This window comes from Lactuca saligna, chromosome 1 (genome assembly GCF_052625555.1).
Source record: "Lactuca saligna cultivar CGN05327 chromosome 1, ASM5262555v1, whole genome shotgun sequence".
Lineage (NCBI taxonomy): Eukaryota > Viridiplantae > Streptophyta > Magnoliopsida > Asterales > Asteraceae > Lactuca > Lactuca saligna.
In genome coordinates this window covers 24,958,149-24,977,537 of record NC_136417.1, presented here as the reverse complement: position 1 = coordinate 24,977,537, position 19,389 = coordinate 24,958,149, and the positions used below count along the sequence as shown (strand labels likewise).

Here is a 19,389-nt window from a genome sequence, read left to right as displayed (position 1 = left end):
CATGGACGTAAAGTTTGTGACTTTACTTGTTATATCGACCCTAAGAGGTCAAATCTACCCTTTGGATGAGATGTGCTCAATAGAAATCGAGTTTATGGACATGGACTTAGTGGACTCGACGAGTTGTTCTTGAGACTCGGCGAGTCGGGTAATGGTTCCCCGACCTTTGCTGTTTTGAGGAGTCTGGTTGAGTCTAGAAGGGGACTAAACAAATATGGATGTGATTATAGACCTGGAAATCATGGGACTCGACGAGTGTATGAGCAAACTCGGCGAGTCCAAGGCAATCTCCCAACCCATGAAGATGGACTCGATGAGTTATTCATACAACTCAGCGAATCATAGATTGAACACATTCTTATGAGGGAGATGAACTCGACGAGTTCAAGGGTGAACTCGATGAGTCGGTTGAAGATGGTCCCGATATTATGGTTGAAGGAGGACCCGTCGAGTTGTTGCCAGACTCGACGAGTGGAGTCGGGGGTTGAATCATTTTGGAGGAATACGGACTTGACGAGTTGGTACACTAACTCGGCGAGGCAAGTCAACTGGAGTTTGACTTTGACCTGGATTTGAGTTGACCCTTGTAGAGGTTATGAGTACGAATTGATGACTTAGAAGAGTTGTCGTGTAGAGATTGAGGAGTCGAGGAAAGTCGATTTTCACGCCGGGGACAGTACAGACACTACGCGACATTGAGGCGAGTTACCTTCCGGTAGAAGTGGGTCTAAGGCACCACGGTCGACCCACTAGTGGTTGATTACAATTGAGATGATTGTCTTTGTGATAAATGTCTGGTTTGCTATTACTTGATATGTTTTATGTACCAATATGCTATGTTCTATATGATAGTGGTAGTAGGAGGGGAATAGTCCCCCGATCGGTTGTTAGAACTGAAGGGTAGGTCGGACACCCCAGATATGTCTGACAACATGTTTATGATAGGTTATTATGTGATAGTAGTAATGGTGAAATAGTCCTAATGACTGGGTGAGATAGACAGGAAGGTAGGCAGACATCCCAAAATGGTCTGACATGGGTAGTCAACACCCTAGAATGGCTTGACACGGGTAGTCATCACCCTAGAATGGCTTGACATGGGTAGGTCGGGCACCCTAGAATTTCCCGACAACATGTATGAGTGTATGGTATGTGGTATGATGGGGAAACTCACTAAGCTTTGTGCTTACAGTTTCAGTTTTGGTTTCAGGTACCTCTTCATCCAAGGGGAAGAAGCCGACGGTGTAGCAGCGTATCACACACACACATGATTTCCGCATTAAATTTTTCTGGGATTGTACTCTGGTTTTTATTACTATTGATGGTATGGTTTTGAGACACGTTGTTACGGTTTATAAATTGATATGACATTGACAATGTTTTGGGTAACTATTTTATAAGTTACTTAATTAAAAATGAAATTTTTGGCGTTGAAAATTGTGATGTTACAGTACCGAAAATGACCAAATTTATTCGAAGTGGAGAAATGTCAACAAAGTGGTGATAGAGTTTAATGAGGTGTTTTCAAGTTTCAAACGACAATGACAATGTGGTGAAAACGACAAAACTATCTCGAAAAAATCTATTGAAGTGTACCAGAATCAGAAAGGGGCTGATTTGAAATTTCTATATGTTTGGAATATTTTGAAATTGTCAAAGAAAATGGCTAGAGGTTGACACTTCTGTAACCTTTACGAGTGGTTCTTTTAAAATAATCAAAACATCCGAAACAATAGTCAATTATCCAATGCGTATGTTGGGATTGACCTCAATGAGGAGGTTCCTATTGAGGCTCCAAGAGCCACTTGTCCCATGGGAAGAGACCGAACCAAGCGAAAGTGGTTCGGGAAATGCTTCGGTTGACCAACTATATATATATATATATATATATATATATATATATATATATATATATATATATATATATATATATATATATATATATATATATATATATATATATATATATATATATATTCTCTTGCATATATTGTAGTTAATACGTGTTTATAAGTATATATAAATCATCATAATACTAAATATGTAAACCAATTTGGCAATTTCTAATTTCGCCACTAACTGTGTAATTCAATTTCTGAAAATGACATTTGCAAGTTGCAACAAGAATCACGCCATGGAACATATGAACCTACATGCGCATGTCGTAACAAAACGAATATTTTCCATGAAGCATATGAACCAAAAATGGGTTTTGATTCTTTAAGGTTGTGTTTTGTATACAAGAAAGTATGGGATGACATGACGAGAATAGAAATAACTTGATGAAACAGAACAAGCTTTCACTGAAGCTTTCTATTACTTTTTTTTTTTTTTTTTTTTCTGAGAGCTAGTCCATGTTTTTTACCTTCTGGATGAGTATGAAAAACTGCAACTTGCATGTTTACCATTGACGTCGGTCACGACTGCAATTCAATGCACATACCAATGGAGTTCTAATAGAAATAACACCGAGATGTAATAGAAAAAACACCGAGATGTTTTACATTTCACTGTGACTAGCTACCAATGGAGTTCTTTAACGGTCCTCTAGGGCTTCCAATACCCTAGTGCTAAATTTATGTAGCAATTAACACTAGAATATTGGAAGCCTTTGAGGACGGTTGAATACTCCCTATTGTAATTCGACACAATGATAATACAAGCCATTTATTGCATTTATAGAGCTAAGATCTGATGTTGTTTACGACTAGCACCATCTCAAAGTAAAATACCTTGTGCCTTCTCTAAACTATTAGGGGGCACAAGAAATGACACAAAACATTGGAAATGAAGATGGGGTGGATGCCATATACATGGTAATATACACCAACTGTTCATGCACATGCACATCATCGGCTTAGGCAAAATTACATGGAAAGGAAGATGAAATGAGGTTTTTATATTGTCTTAATCTGTATGAAAAATGATTTTTAGATGAATTATGCAATAGATTTTCAGTTTTTGACATATATATATATATATATATATATATATATATATATATATATATATATATATATATATATATATATGTATGTGTGTGTGTGTGTGATCCGTGTATTACACAAGTTTATTAAAAATATAATGATAAAAATATGTAAATATTAAACGTTTACACTTAAAGTACTATATTTATATAAATAAAAACGAAATGATAAATAAATAAATAATTCAATTTATATTAATAAAAAATTATATTTGTTCTAAATAATTGTGGTGAATATGAAGATGTCAACATTATATATTTTTTAAAGTAAACTTTTGAAATAAATATAAACGAATTGATGAATAAGTAGGTATTTGAATATATATACTAATAAAAAAAACTATTGAGGTATTGCAAATAATTGTTATGAATCAAAAATTTCTAAAGACTTATTTGAATACAAAGTTAGATGTCTTATTGCTAAGTTTATCATAATTATTAAAAAAATTATAAGAGGTAAGTTACACTAAAAATAAAAAATATTTGTAACTTAACATACCTATTAAGAAAAAAATAATAATAAGTGAAATGATATCATTAGAAACCATATATATATATATATATATATATATATATATATATATATATATATATATATATATATATATATATATATATATATATATATATAATGGATTTATTAAATAAAAGTTAAAAAATAGATTGAAATCAATGTGATTACGATGAACATTAAGTATGAAACAATAATAATATTTACTATAAATATCTATTGGTTATTTCATAAAAAACTACACTTAATAAATTAAGCAATTAACTAACCATAAATGTGTAACACAAAGTTACCAATGAAAAGTCAAATAAATTGCATGTTAAAAAAAAGAAATATTGGTTGGCATAGCGGAAGTTCTAAACCACCCAAACCGCATAAACTGTCTGCACCGCATCAAACCGCACCGCATAACGTGTTTAGAACTTCCGTTGTGCGGTTTGTGGTTTCTAATTTTATAAACCGCACTACATGGTGCGCTTTGCGGTTTTTAACTATTAAACCACGGTTAAAACTGCACCGCACTATATATATATATATATATATATATATATATATATATATATATATATATATATATATATATATATATATAATCATTCTACACAAATAAAATGAGAAAGAAGTTCGTTTATTTAATTTTATAAATAGAATTAGCATTGTATGATTGTTGGTAGAAATTACAACTAAAGTAATTAAGAATCTTTAATGAAAATGCCATAATTATATGATTTATTGTTATGTCGAACAAAAAATTAAGAAATAAAGTTAGAATATGATGACGCGCCCCTCAAAGCGAGCCAGAGACAAGAGTACCCCCGACGAGGAGTTCCTAATGAAGCCTGGGATGGCGGCTCGGCCGTCCTGACCGCCCGAGACCCATGAGTGGCGACCGCATGGGAAGTCTGCCCTCGCTAAAGGTTATCCTCAGCTACAGTCTAAGGAACACGACTCCAGGCGACAAAGAACACGACCTGAGCACTATCGCCTGGACCAATCGTTGGACCACACACGAACGTGGAGCATGGTCCTCCAATAAGGACGGTGGATCTCGTCGGGGCTGCAATCCTTGTCCCTCGTACGAACCGAGGAGGATCCTAAGTATAAAATGTCGGTCACTCTGCCTTGAGAGGTAAGCTATTCTCTCCAGACCATTCACCTTAATACTTCCATACTCATCCCACTAACTTGACCGTCGGAGTGTCTTTCCGGGACTTCCCCTCGGAAGGCCGCTGGCGTTTTCTTCCATCTTTTTGACCTCTCAAGTTCTATTCCATCGATCATCTCACATCAGCCAAGGTGGTTTGGAGCTAGGTCGCATCATTTGGCACCATCCGTTTGTGTGACAACAGATACGCAAACCCTTTTCTCTTTCTCTTTCAACCTAACCACACATGACGAAGAAGAAGGTGGGTGAGCCATCGGAACAACCACATAGCCCCATACATCCGATGGCGTCGTTGGAAGGAACCAACACTCCAACAACGCCATCCTCTAATGGCCCGCCACCATCTCTTGAAGTAGTGCCATCCTCTGGTGGTCTGCCACCACCTCTTGAGGCAGCACCATCCTCCGACGGCCTGCCACTATGTCTTGAAGTGACACCATCACCAGTGACCTACCACTACCTCTTGAGGCAGCGCCGTCATCTGGTGGTCCACCACCGTATCATGTGACGATACTATCACTAGATGGTCTACCAATCTTCGTTGCAACAACCATGCAATCGGTCTTAACCCAGAACCAAACATCGCCATCTACCCTGACCCACGCAACACCCCCACCATTCCCAAATAGCGGTGTGCCTGACTAGTACCTTGTGCCCCCTTTGCCACCATTATTCCCTAACACCACCGGTTTTAGCAACTCCCAAACAGCACCCATAACGCCTTTCGTAAACAGCTTACATGCGAACAATAGTATAATAGGCCCAAGTGTTACACCACAACCATATAACCACCCATCATTGATGGCGGGCACTGTGTCAGCACTACCACTCAGACTTTACCAACAAATACCCATGGCCCAACAGTAAATACCCATGGCCCAACAGCAAATACCCATAGCCTAACAGCTGATACCCATGACCCAACAACAAATACCCATGTCCCACACTTTCCCTACTCCATTTCAACCGTCAAACTTCTACGACTCAGTAACGCCAAACCTCACGACCTATAACAAAATGTTAGTACAACCCTTTTTGGCAATGCAACAGCCAGGGTATCACTTCACTCAGTGGACCCCAAACCAAGATTGCTTGTCACGAAGGGGCACATCACTGTTCGTCATAGAACTCTTGGAATACGAAATCCCTAACATTGCCAAACTCTCCCACCTTAAAACATATAATGGTACTACCGAATCAGATAGCCACATTGACACACACGAATGGACCATGACGTCCCTCAAGTTAGACGAACGGCTCTGGTACACATACTTCCCCACTACCTTAGATGGAAATGCAGGGAAATGGTTTAAGACACTGCGCCCAGGCATCATCAGCAACTTTAGCCAACTGAAGTGCCTTTTTCTAACTAACTTCATGCAACTCCGGAAGTACAAGGTTGACTGTCACTCGATCATTGGGTGTAAACATAGAGAGGAGGAGACAATCAAGGACTATTTCGCAAGGTTCACCAAAGCAACGCTAGATGTCCCACAGAATGATGAGGGGTTGATCGCGAGAGTATTCACATGGGGATTGTTACCAAGGTCGTTGTCCCATAAACTCATGGTCAAGCAACCCCAAACAAGAGCGGAACTAAAGGAGTGAGTGGAACGATTCCTACGCCAAGAATAAGGTGAAGCAAGCATATCTCAATGTCATGACATCCTCTGCTGGCAAACGAAACCACCACCCTACTCCCCACCACGATCCTCGGGGGGGGGGGGGGGGGTGGGGAGGCAAGTTTACAGGGTGAGATAGACGGTTGCAGGGGAGTTTCAGACCTTTCATTAAAGATGAGAGGCGGGAAAGACGACATGAAGTCTACACAGTCGATGAGAAACCGGCGACAAAAGGCACCAAGACGCGGTATTGTGAATACCACGAGAGTAGGAAACATGAAATGATCAACTGCTCAGTCCTAAAAAGGGAAATTGAAGAAAAGCAACTAAATGGAAACGTGATAGAAATTTCCAAGAGCATACGAGCCAAATTTGATGCAGAAAACCCCAAAGATGCCGCTGGAAGGGCAAATTGTAGGTTAGAAATCCTTGCGATTCACCACAAGAGGGGGAGAGCAGAACACACAACAAATGCACTAAGCATCACAAAAGCAATGCAGGCGATGATGTTCTCCATGGACGACCCAAGCCCAACCGGCTGGAGCAGGGACAACCCCTTAGTCATCTAAGGATCCATTCGAGATGTCATCTTTCACCGAGTGTACGTTGACACAGGAAGTTCTGTAGACATCATCTATGAACATTGTTTCCGGATGCTACCGAATGCGTGGAAGGAAGGCCTGAGGCCAACTGCAGTCCAACTCATAGGATTCACAGAGCACATCTTGTGGCCCTTAGGTACGATTCACCTACCGTTTACACTAACTGGCCAAGAAAAAACCAAGCGACGGACCGCCCTGGTGGATTTTGTGGTCATACGACATCCCTTAAAACACAATGTTATATTAGGGCGGATGGCTCTACTAATGTTCGGAGCAATCTCATCAACAATCCATGGGATAGTGAAATTCAGCACAAGTCGGGGATCAGGGTTAATCCCAGCCACTCCCTCAAGGGAGCTCAAATGCTACGAGATCATGCAACCAAGAGACATCTCAGCTGAAGCCAAGGGACCAAGACCAGACTCATCAAATGGGGGAGAGATAATTAATGGGGAATACCCAGACCAGTAAGTGAACGTGGGAACGACCCTTCCTGCGAAAGCAAGGCAAGCGTTGGTTCAATTATTGCAGAAGTATAAACATGTGTTCGTCTGGACACCCACACACATGGTGGGGGTCAACCTAGGAATCATAGAACACAAGCTAATGATAAAACCAGGAGCTAAGAAATAAAGCAGAAGAAGCGAGTCCAAGGTGGAGATCGAAAAATGGTAATCAACGCAGAAGTGGCCGAACTGAACAGCAACGGAATCCTTAGGGAAAAAATTTTCCCCACATGGATTGCCAATCCGGTAATGGTAAAGAAACACAACGACAATTGGCGCATGTGTATTGATTACTTAGATCTCAATAAATCATGTCCCAAGGATTGCTACCCACTACCGGAGATAGAACAGAAGGTAGAGTCCCTGCAAGGTTTCTAGTGGAAATGCTTCCTGGATGCATACAAGGGGTACCACCAAATCCTGATGAGCAAAAATGACGAAGAGAAGACAGCATTCTACACAGATCTCGACACCTTCTGCTACACAAAATGCTGTTTCGATTAAAGAACACCGGGGCAGCCGTTTACCAACGACTGGTCGATTCCCTGTTTGCCAACCAAATTGGCAGGAACATCGAAGTCTACGTCGACGACATGGTCATTAAAAGCCCGGACGAGCAGAGGCTACCGCGTGACGTGGAGGTGACGCTGCAAACTTTTGAAAGAGCTAAAATGAAGTTGAACCCCGCCAAGTGTACCTTCAGGGTGGAAGAAGGACAGTTCCTGGGGTATTATGTGACAAAGGAGCGGTTCCAGCCAAGCCCAACCAAGATAAGCGAGCTCGAGGAGACGCCTTCTCCAAACAGGCTAAGAGATGCCCAAGGGATGAATGGAAAGCTAAAGGTGCTCAACCGATTCATCTACAAGTCAGCCAAAAAAGCCATGACTTTGTTCCACACACTCAAAGGGTGCATAGAAAAGAATAACTTCTGATGGACACCGGAAGCTGAGTCTGTGCTACAAAAAATAAAAAAGGTGCTACACACACTCTCTACCCTGGCCAGCCCAATACCGGGGGAAACACTGCAGGTCTACCTGTCCGCATCAAAAGATGACATTTTGTCAGTGTTAGTAGCTGATAGGCAAGGGCGGCAGCTCCTGATCTACTTTGTGAGTCGGGCCTTACAGGGGCCCGAAATCAACTATTCAATCATCAAAAAGCTAGTGCTCACCTTAATCTACACAGCGCGAAGGCTCCGCCAATATTTCCAGGCCCACCAGATAGATGTGTTAACCAGTTGCCCGATCAAGCAAGTGCTCCTGAAGCCAGAAACATCCGGACGACTTGCAAAATGGACCATAGAGCTGGGAGAGCACGTATTAGCTATCATCCCAGGGTGAGCATAAAAGGACAGGCATTAGGTGATTTCCTACTTGAAATCCTAGGGGAATTTTAGCAAGAAATGATTGGTACGATCCGACAAGGGTGTCCGGAGGAAAAAACCGACCATCAGTGGACTCGTTACACGGATGGAGCCTCTAGTAAAGAAGGCTCGGGCACGAGGCTAATCCTAACCAGCCCTACGGGTGAAGAAGTTACATACACTTTACGTTTCGACTTCCATACCTCCAACAAAGAAGCCGAATATGAAGCCTTGTTGGACGGTCTCAGATTGGTAGTAAAAATGGGGGCGGAAAGGATTATAGCTCTGACCGATTCATGCCTGGAAGCCAACCAAGTCACGGGAGAATTCGAAGCAAAAGATAAACGGATGGAAAGGTATATCAAGGCGATACAACAAATCACAAGCTCACTGAAGAGTTTCACAATAAAGCAGATTTCGAGGGGAAGCAATAGGCAAGCAGATGCCCTCAGCAAGCTAGCATCAAAATGTTTCGGGCACCTCTCTAAGGAAGTTTTGGTGGAAGTATTAAAAGAGCGGAGCATTGATGAGCATCAAGTCGACTCCCTATCTACAACACAACCCAACTGGATAACGCCTATCATGGATTACCTGCAACATGGCATACTTCCCGACGATCACGGAGAGGCATGAAAAACAAGGATACGGGCCCCCCAATATGAAATCTAGGGGGTGGGGGCGCTGTATAGAAATGGTCATACGGCTCCATGGATCAAATGCATAGACGGAGAGTCATGGAAGAAGGCTCTAAAAGAAGCCCACGTAGGGTCAGCTGGAGCAAATGAGGGAGTGTGGGTGCTCACAAGAAAAGTACTATACATGGGACTCTACTGGCCAGACATACATCAAGATGTCATCGAACTAACCCAAGCATGCGTGGAATGCCAAACTGTCTCTCCAGCACAGGTAGTACCCCATCCAAATTAACGACTATAGACAGCCTGTGGCCCTTTTTATCAGTGGGGGATCGATATCATCGGTCCTTTCCTAGAAGCACCAGGGAAAGTGAAGTTCTTAGTCGTGGCGGTTGACTATTACACAAAGTGGATAGAAGCCAAACCGTTGGCGTGTATCACCAAAAAATAGATAATTAAGTTTATATGGAAAAGCATCATAATAAGATTTGGTACGCCCAAAGTTTTGATTCGTGATAATGGCTTGTAGTTCTCCGAGAATCCTTTCAGGAATTGGTGCATCGAAAGAGGAATGGAGCAAAGGTTCACATCAATGGCACATCCCTAGGCCAACGGACAAACAGAGGTGTCTAATACGATGTTAGTATAAGGGATTAAGAAGCGATTTGGCAAAGCAAAGGGTAACTGGGTAGACAAACTACCAGAAGTCCTTTGGTCATATCAAACCACACCAGGGACTAGCATAAAAGAGACACCGTTTAGCCTGGCTTATGGAGCCGAGGCGATGTCACCAGCTGAAATAATGATAGCATCAATACGAACGAAGTATTATCAGGAGCAAGAAAACAATGAAATTCTAAGGGAAATTTTGGATCTCTTAGAAGAACGGCGAGAGCATTCAAGTATGCGTCAGGATGCCTACAAAAAAGTAGTAGAAAGATACTACAACCAGCAAGTCAAGGACAAGGCTTTCCGGGTCGGGGATTATGTCCTGTGAAAGAATAAGGTCAGCCACTCACAACCCCATGGGAAACTGAGTCAGACGTGGAAGGGACCATACAAGGTGATAGAGGCGCATCGTAACAGGTTGTACTCCCTGGAAACACTGGAAGGAAGGCAAATACCAAGACCATGGAATGCAAGGAATTTGAGAAGATTCCACTTTTGAGCAGAACCACAAGCCCCTATACAGAAGGGAGGACGATGAGACCCCACTATTGAGCAGAATTATAAACCGCTATGTAGAAGGGAGGACGATGAAACATCCCTTGGCCGGATTGATCACCTGGACCAACAGGTAGACGCCCAGGGAAGTTCGATAGAGAATTACAGTGCAAAAATTAGCATGTATCAGAACTACGTAAATAAAAGAAGATGTACTAACCTCAATATGTGGTGTAATGAGTATGTCTAATATATATATATATATATATATATATATATATATATATATATATATATATATATATATATAAAACAAAACATAGAGGATACTTAGTCAATCCACAACGAGATGGAAAATCTCATAATAAAAAGATAGTTGAAAACGGACATCGGATGAAGAAGTTATGAATTTATAACGGAGTTTTCCTGTCCCAACCTACTAAAAATAATATATTTGTAATATATTTATAATATATTAAAAATAAAGTCAAAATTAGCCAACGGAGTCTAAACGAGAGTTGTAGATCATAATCTCACCTACGTATCTATATAATGAACGTCGAAAACGAAGTTCGTATGTAAAAGTTATGAATTTCTGAAGTTCGGAGCGCGAAACCCCAAAACTGTCAGATACTACGACGTGGCAAGCAGTGCCACGACGTGGCAAGTCTTCTGACACCTCCTGGAGTCCCCCAGACGCAACTTGCGATGACGCATGCAGTGAAGACCAGGCCCATGACGTGGAAAAAGGTACGACGACGTGGCAAGGGAAAATTTTGCCCTATAAATAGATTTGAAGGGCCAGCCGTTTAGGGTTGATATTTTCTCTCCTCTTTCTCCTATTTTACCTCGATTTACGTGCAATAAATATCCCGAATCCCCGGTATCATCGCAAGTCCCGAAGCCCGAAGATCCCGAGAAGAAAAGAGTTTCCAAGCCGAAGCTCTGCCCGCGAGGAGCCCGATTTGTGTGAAGATCTTCCAGATCTACCGAAGAATACTACTTGTACAAGTTGTAGTGTTGTCCGATCATCTTATGATCAAGTGAGTGTGTAGTTACTTTCTTCTAATACATAGTTATGAAGTATTTTATACGAAATACGTGTTATGTGTATAATTTGTTGTTATATGTGTGGATGTATATTCACTTTCTTCAATCTCATAGATATGATTTATTCTCTATGAAATACGTGTTATGTGTATGTGTCTCATCTGTTGTTTGGAATATGTATTGAATGAGAATGTTATACAGGTTTTAAACTATGTATAAAAATATATATTTTTATCTACTAATATGTTGGGTAGAACATGGGTAGATAGTTGATGTGTGATAAACAGATGAGAGACCTCGATGTTGTTTTTGATTTAGTCATCTATCAGAGTTTAGATGAAGACCACAAACTTTTCTAGATAGTCCTGTGGAACGCTAGCAGGCTCGCCACATGTAGGTGTTAATGAACTTGGGTGTTCATTCGATGTACTCCATCCCCCTCATGGTTTCCTTATTTGACATATATTGCTGGGAAACCCCCGAAGCATGTGTTGTCACCCCGATGAAATATTCTTAGAATAGGTCCCTTGTGTTAGCTATTTTAGGGATGTAAAGTGAGAATAACGAGAATGGGTAATTGGGTTATTGTTGGTTGATGAAAATTAATTTAATTGTTTATTGTGGTTTGAAAACCCTATATGCTCACCAGGCTCCCAAGCCTGACCCACTCAGTTTATTTGTATTACAGGAAGTGGCGCAAGGGCATAAGATGGATGAATCATCAAGTTGTTTTGTTTACAAGTTTGTATATGTATATATTTGTTGAATGAATTGTAATGTTATCGTTAATACTCTATGCTCTGTATCGGAACATGACATCCCGAGTTTTGATTATATAATGAAAATACATTTCTTTATGAAATGCTTTGGTAAATATTATTTTATCACGTTTTGTTTTTGGGAACAAATTCCGCAACTCTTTTAAATCAAAAGGATTTAATCTGAAATTATTCTAAAAGCATAAATGAAACCGGTCTTTTCTGGCCGTGTTTTTGGCGATGTCATAGTTGGTATCAGAGCGTTAGTTTAAGCGAACTAGGAATTAGTAGGATTTCTAGACTTAAACTTAGAATTCTAAGTGAAGATTTTGAGGTGTGTCTGTTATGTTTTAGATACAAGCACTAGTTTATTTTAGGAAAATTTCCTAAAATGTCTTTATGTGCTAAATGTTATATGTTTGCCATATATGATATTATTTGTTCGGATCTAGGGTCTATTGCCGACCGGATCTGGAAACCTTATGTGTGTAGGATTGTAAGCATAAATCTATGAATTTAGAACTAGCACGTAAACGTTTCGGAGTGATAAGGATGATTTGAGTGTCTATTGTGAATGAGGATCTAATTTCACCTTATTCGGTGTATAGATCAAGAATGGCAATAACAATAAGGGGTGTTGGAAACGAAAACGAGAACAGGAATCAACCACTTATAATTGAATAAGTAGCTGTTGAAGCTGCTGCACCAGAATAGATCACCATGGTTGGAGTGCAAGCCATGATTCGGGCTATGTTAGCTGAGTAAAAGGAAGAAATGTGAAAGATGTTGCATGGAAATAGGGACGAACCTATCATACCCATTGTGGAACCCGAACTGATTCTCGAACAATCGGAGGAAGGGAACAATAGTCGCATTGTGAGTCAAGTTGGGACTCAAGAAGAACGAAGGAATGATCGTGAAAGGAGAAACAACCAGGATAGAAGGAATGATGGAATGGGATGCAAGTATAAGGATTTTCTAACTTGCAAACTATCGACCTTCACTGGAAAGGAGGACACGATCGGATTCATGGATTGGATATCAAAAATGGAGCTAGCCTTCATGACGTGTGGTTGCAGAGGCAAGTTGCAAACTACTTTCGCAGTATGTCAGTTCATGGGTGGAACACTTTGGGGAAGAACCTAAGCCCTAATGAGCCACTACAGTTGACCTGGGTAGAGTTCTTGGTGTAGTTCAAGCGCAAGTTCTGTACGCCCCAAAATCTGTTGGAGTTGGAGAACAAGTTTCTGACATTGACAAAAGGCAACATGTTAATCGACGATTACACAAACGCCTTCACCGATAAGATGGAGTTTGCCTTGCTTATCGTCCCAGATGAGCTAACAAAGGTGGACCAGTATGCGAAAGGACTCCCATGTGAGTACGAGGTGCTAGTACGTCAGACACATACTCTAGAGGCAGCTATATAGGCTGCCAAATCTGTTGAGAACATGATTAAGGGGAGAACCATCAACAAGGTTGAAGTTGGTGAGAAGAGAAAGTTTGAGGGAACATCTGGTTCCGGTAAGAAAAAAATTTCAAAATCTGATTCGGAAAAGTTTGGTAGAGGAAAAGGAGGAGAAGCGAAGTGGTGTGATAAGTGCAAGAAGAAGCACTCGGGGAAATTTAGTGAGGATGTGACCTGCTACAAGTGTGGGAAGACGGGACATTATGCCAATGAGTGTCCGTCCAAAAAGAGGATGTGCTTTTTGATGTAACGAAGAGGGGCACATTTTGAAGGACTATCCGAAAAAGAAAGAGGCAGCAAAACCCAACATTCCACCAAAGCTGAAGGCGAGAGCCTTCCAGATGACACTTGAGGCTGCAAAAGATGAAGCTGATGTCGCTTCAAGTACCTTTCTCATAAATGAATTACCTGCTCAAATTTTGTTTGATTCTGGAGCCAACTACTCATTTATTTCGCATGAGTTTGGTAGAAAACTAGCTTTTCCTGTTGATAGACTAGATAATGCTTTATTAGTCGAAGTTGCTAGTGGCAAGTTTATACCTGTTAGCCATCGTATGAAAAACATCTTAATCAAATTTAATGGGAATAAGTTTCACAAGGAATTATTGCCTATCGAACTTAACGGTTTCGACATCGTGTTGGGAATGGATTGGCTTAGCGCCAATGATGCCGAGATTTTATGCAAGAAGAAAATAGTGAAAGTGAACCCGCCAGGGAAAGAGTCATTTATGGTGTATGGGGATTAACGCAGGGTGAATTCTGGAATCATTTCCCTAATGAAAGCCAGAAAGTGTTTGACCAAGGGGTGTACATCATATTTAGCATTCGTGATCGACGCTAAGAAGGAAAAAAAAGGTGATGCAAAATATTCCCATGGTGTGTGATTATCCGGAAGTATTTCCTGAAGATCTTACTGGATTACCACCTGATAGACAAGTGGAGTTCAGAATAGACTTGTTACCAGAGACGATGCCAATAGCAAAAGCACCTTATCAATTAGCACCGACGGAGATGAAGGAGCTGATGATGCAACTTCAGGAGTTATTGGACAAAGGTTTCATTAGACCTAGTTCATCACCCTGGGGAGCTCCGATGTTATTCGTGAAGAAGAAAGATGGAAGTATGAGAATGTGCATCGATTACAGAGAGTTGAACAAGGCAAAAATAAAGAATAGATATCCGTTGCCGAGAATTGATGACCTGTTCGATGAACTTCAAAGCTCAAGTTATTTTTCAAAGATCAACCTAAGGTCAGGATATCATCAGCTGAAAGTGAAAGAGAAGGATATAGAGAAGACTGCATTGAGAACGTGATATGGACACTACGAGTTCTTAGTTATGTCGTTTGGACTAACCAATGCTCCAGCAACATTCATGGATTTAATGAACATGGTTTGTAATCCGTTTCTAGATAAATCTGTGATAGTGTTCATAGATGACATTCTGATTTACTCAAAAAACCAAGAGAAGCATGGCAGACACTTGAGAGCAGTGTTAGAAGTCTTGAAGAAGGATAAGCTATATGCTAAGTTCTCCAAATGTGATTTTTGGATTCGAGAAGTCCAATTCTTGGTTCACGTGGTCAACCAAGAAGGGATAATAGTTGATCCAACAAAGATTGAAGTTGTAATGAAGTGGGAACAACCGAAAAGTCCCATGGAGATACGAAGCTTTTTGGGATTAGCCGGATATTACCGAAGGTTTATCCAAGGCTTTTCTTCGATCATTAGTCCATTAATAGGTTTGACCCACAAAGGAGCTACTTATGCTTGGAATGATAAGCATAAAGAAGCATTCGAGAAGCTAAAGAAGAAACTATGTGAGGCACCGATACTTTCTCTGCCCGATGGAGTTGAAGACTTTGCTGTCTACAGCGATACGTATGGGTTGGATTGGGTTGTGTTTTGACCCAAAGAGATAAGGTGATCGCATCTGCATCTCGACAGTTGAAGGAGCATGAAAAGAACTACCCGACTCATGATTTGGAGTTGGCAGCGGTAGTTTTCGCCCTAAAAATATGGAGGCATTACCTCTATAGCACGAAGTGCAAACTTTTCATTGATCATAAGAGTCTCCAATATCTCTTTAGTCAGAAAGAATTGAATATGAGGCAACGACGTTGGCTAGAGTTACTTAAGGACTACGACTGTGAGATACTTTACCACCCTGGTAAAGCTAATGTTGTTGCTGATGCCCTCAGTCGGAAAGTCAATCTTGAAAGGAAGAGGCCAAGAGCGTTGAGAATAGAAGTTGTCTCTACAATTGTGGAGAGTATAAAGAAGGCTCAAGAGGAAGTTTTTGAGAAGAATGACCGAAAGGAGTAACGTTTGGGCAAAACCTTGGTGTTCGGTATAAACAGTCATGGACTGAAGGTGTTCCAAGATCGGATTTGGATGCCTAAGACAGGAGGAGTCAGAGATCTTCTGATGGAAGAAGCTCACAAGAACATGTACTCGATTCATCCTGGTAGCACTAAAATGTATAGGGACCTGAAACCCTACTACTGGTGGCCGACGATGAAGCTTGATGTTGCAAAGTATGTAGCCGAGTGTGTGACTTGTGCTAGAGTCAAGACATAACATCAGAAACTATATGGGAGTTTAGAGCCTTTGCCTGTACCTATGGGTAAATGGGACGGCATTTCTATGGATTTTGTCGCTAAACTACCCAGAACAAAGAATGGTCACGACATGATTTGGGTGGTCGTTGATCGATTCACTAAGAGTGCGCATTTCATAGCAGCCAATGAGAAAATGGTATATGGAAAATCTTGCGAATTCTTACGTGAAGGAAATTGTAAGGCTTCACGGTGTTCCGTTAAAGATTGTATCAGATCGTGATATCCGTTTCACCTCAAGGTTTTGGAAAAGTCTACAAGAGGAAATAGGTACCAAGTTGTGTTTAAGTACAACTTACCATCCGCAGACTGATGGTCAGAGCGAAAGAACAATACAAACACTTGAAGATATGCTGAGAGCATGTACCCTAGAATTCCTAGGTAACTGTGATGAACATTTACCTTTGGTAGAATTTTCCTACAATAATAGTTTCCACTCGAGCATAAAGATGACACCTTATCAAAAATTTTAGGGACAGAAGTGTTGTACGCCGTCTTGTTGCCTTGAGGCTAGGGAAAAGCAATTTATGGGACCCGAGATGGTTCATCAAACTGCTGAAAAGTTGAAAATAATTAGGGAAAGAATGTTAGCCGCTCAGGATCGTTAAAAGAGCTATGTTGACAAAAAGCGAAGACCAATGACTTTTGAAGTTGGAGATTCGGTTTTGCTTAAAGTCTTTCCCTGGAAAGGACTTATAAGATTTGGTAAAAAGGGAAAATTAAGTCCAAGGTTTATTAGACCGTTTAAAGTTCTTCATAGGGTTGGGTACCAAGATTACAAGCTCGAACTACCAGAATAACTGAATGGAGTTCATAACACTTTCCATGTGTGTTATTTAAGGAAGTTCACAGGAGAAGTTCCCGACATAATTCCAATTTCTGAGATAAGAATTGATGAGAACAAGAGGTTGATTGAAGAACCTGAAGTAATCGTTGACCGAAAGACTAAGAAGTTGAGACGCAAGATGGTAGATTTAGTGCTTGTCCGATGGAAACACACAAATGGGCCGAATCTCACCTGGGAAACAAAGAGTGACATGATGAGTCGCTACCCGCAGTTGTTTGTTGATGTGTGATTCCGGGGACGGAATCATTCTAAGGTGGAGAGAATTGTAACACCTGTGTTTCTGGGCTTGTCATTAATAAAAATGTATTAGTCTACATTAACCTTTGTAAACCATTTTGAAATAATAAGAATCTATTATTTGAGTATTATATGTTTTGTGCTTAGTTGTGTGGCTTAAATGAATTAAGAATAAAAATAAGCGTCAAAATAAAATAGTAGATAAAGCCTATATCTTTGGATAATGTTGTAGTAGTTGAAACGAGGTTTCCGAATATATAAAGAATACCAAAATCCGAGTTATAAAGAAGAAGTTATGATCTGTCGAAGTTTCGCGACAGAACCAACACGACGCCGAATGATGTAAAATACGAATTTAAGATAGAGCGATATGTAGCCTTATTAATCTAAACGAAACTTGAAGAGTTCGTTAAACCGAGAGTGTGCATAAAAAGAACGCCTAAATCTGACTTCGTATGAGGAAGTTATGATTTTTTGAAGTTTCGACTTAGTAGTATGCAGCCCGAATACTCGATTTGAGATCGAGCCGTTGTTAGCCGAAACAATCTAAACGAGAATCGAAGATGTCGTTAATAGTAGTGAAACGATAAAATGATAGGCGAAAACGGACGTCGGATAAAGAAGTTATGAATTTATAATGAAGTTTTCCTGTCCCGGCCTACTAAAAATAATATATAAATAATATATTTATAATATATTAAAAATAAAGTCAAAATTAGCCAACGGAGTCTAAACGAGAGTTGTAGATCATAATCTCACCTACGCGTCGATATAAAGAACGTTGAAAACGGAGTACGTATGCGAAAGTTATGTGTTTCTGAAGTTTGGGGCGCGAAACCCCAAAACTGTCAGATACCACGACGTGGCAAGTCTTCTGACACCTCCTGGAGTCCCCCAGACGCAACTTGCGATGATGCATGTAGTGACGACCAAGCCTACAACGTGGAAAAAGGTGTCACGACGTGGCAAAGGCTAATTTCGCCCTATAAATAGATTTGAAGGGCCAGCCGTTTAGGGTTGCTATTTTCTCTCCTCTTTCTCCTGTTTTACCTCGATTTACGTGCAATAAATATCCCGAATCCCCGGTATCATCGCGAGTCCCGAAGCCCGAAGATCCCGAGAAGAAAAGAGTTTCCAAGCCGAAGCTCTGCCCGCGAGGAGCCCGATTTGTGTGAAGATCTTCCAGATCTACCGAAGAATACTACTTGTACAAGTTGTAGTGTTGTCCGATCATCTTCTGATCAAGTGAGTGTGTAGTTACTTTCTTCTAATACATAGTTATGAAGTATTTTATACGAAATACGTGTTATGTGTATAATTTGTTGTTATATGTGTGGATGTATATTCACTTTCTTCAATCTCATAGATATGATTTATTCTCTATGAAATACGTGTTATGTGTATGTGTCTCATCTGTTGTTTGGAATATGTATTGAATGAGAATGCTATACAGGTTTTAAACTATGTATAAAAATATATATTTTTATCTACTAATATGTTGGGTAGAACATGGGTAGATAGTTGATGTGTGATAAACAGATGAGAGGTCTCGATGTTGTTTTTGATTTAGTCATCTATCAGAGTTTAGATGATGACCACAAACTTTTCTAGACAGTCCTGTGGAACGCTAGCAGGCTCGCCACATGTAGGTGTTAATGAACTTGGGTGTTCATTCGATGTACTCCATCCCCCTCATGGTTGCCTTATTTGACATATATTGCTGGGAAACCCCTGAAGCATGTGTTGTCGCCCCGATGAAATATTCTTAGAATAGGTCCCTTGTGTTAATTATTTTAGGGACGTAAAGTGAGAATAACGGGAATGGGTAATTGGGTTATTGTTGGTTGATGAAAATTAA

General features: G+C 40.4%; 1 protein-coding gene across 1 annotated transcript; it reads left to right on the top strand.

Annotated features, from left to right (window-relative positions):
• Nucleotides 1–8,794: 8,794 nt before the first annotated feature.
• Nucleotides 8,795–9,388, top strand: LOC145003793 (uncharacterized). The gene has a single exon (XM_078962710.1). It carries the CDS (start codon nt 8,795–8,797, stop codon nt 9,386–9,388), a length of 594 nt encoding a protein of 197 aa, XP_078818836.1.
• Nucleotides 9,389–19,389: the final 10,001 nt, after the last annotated feature.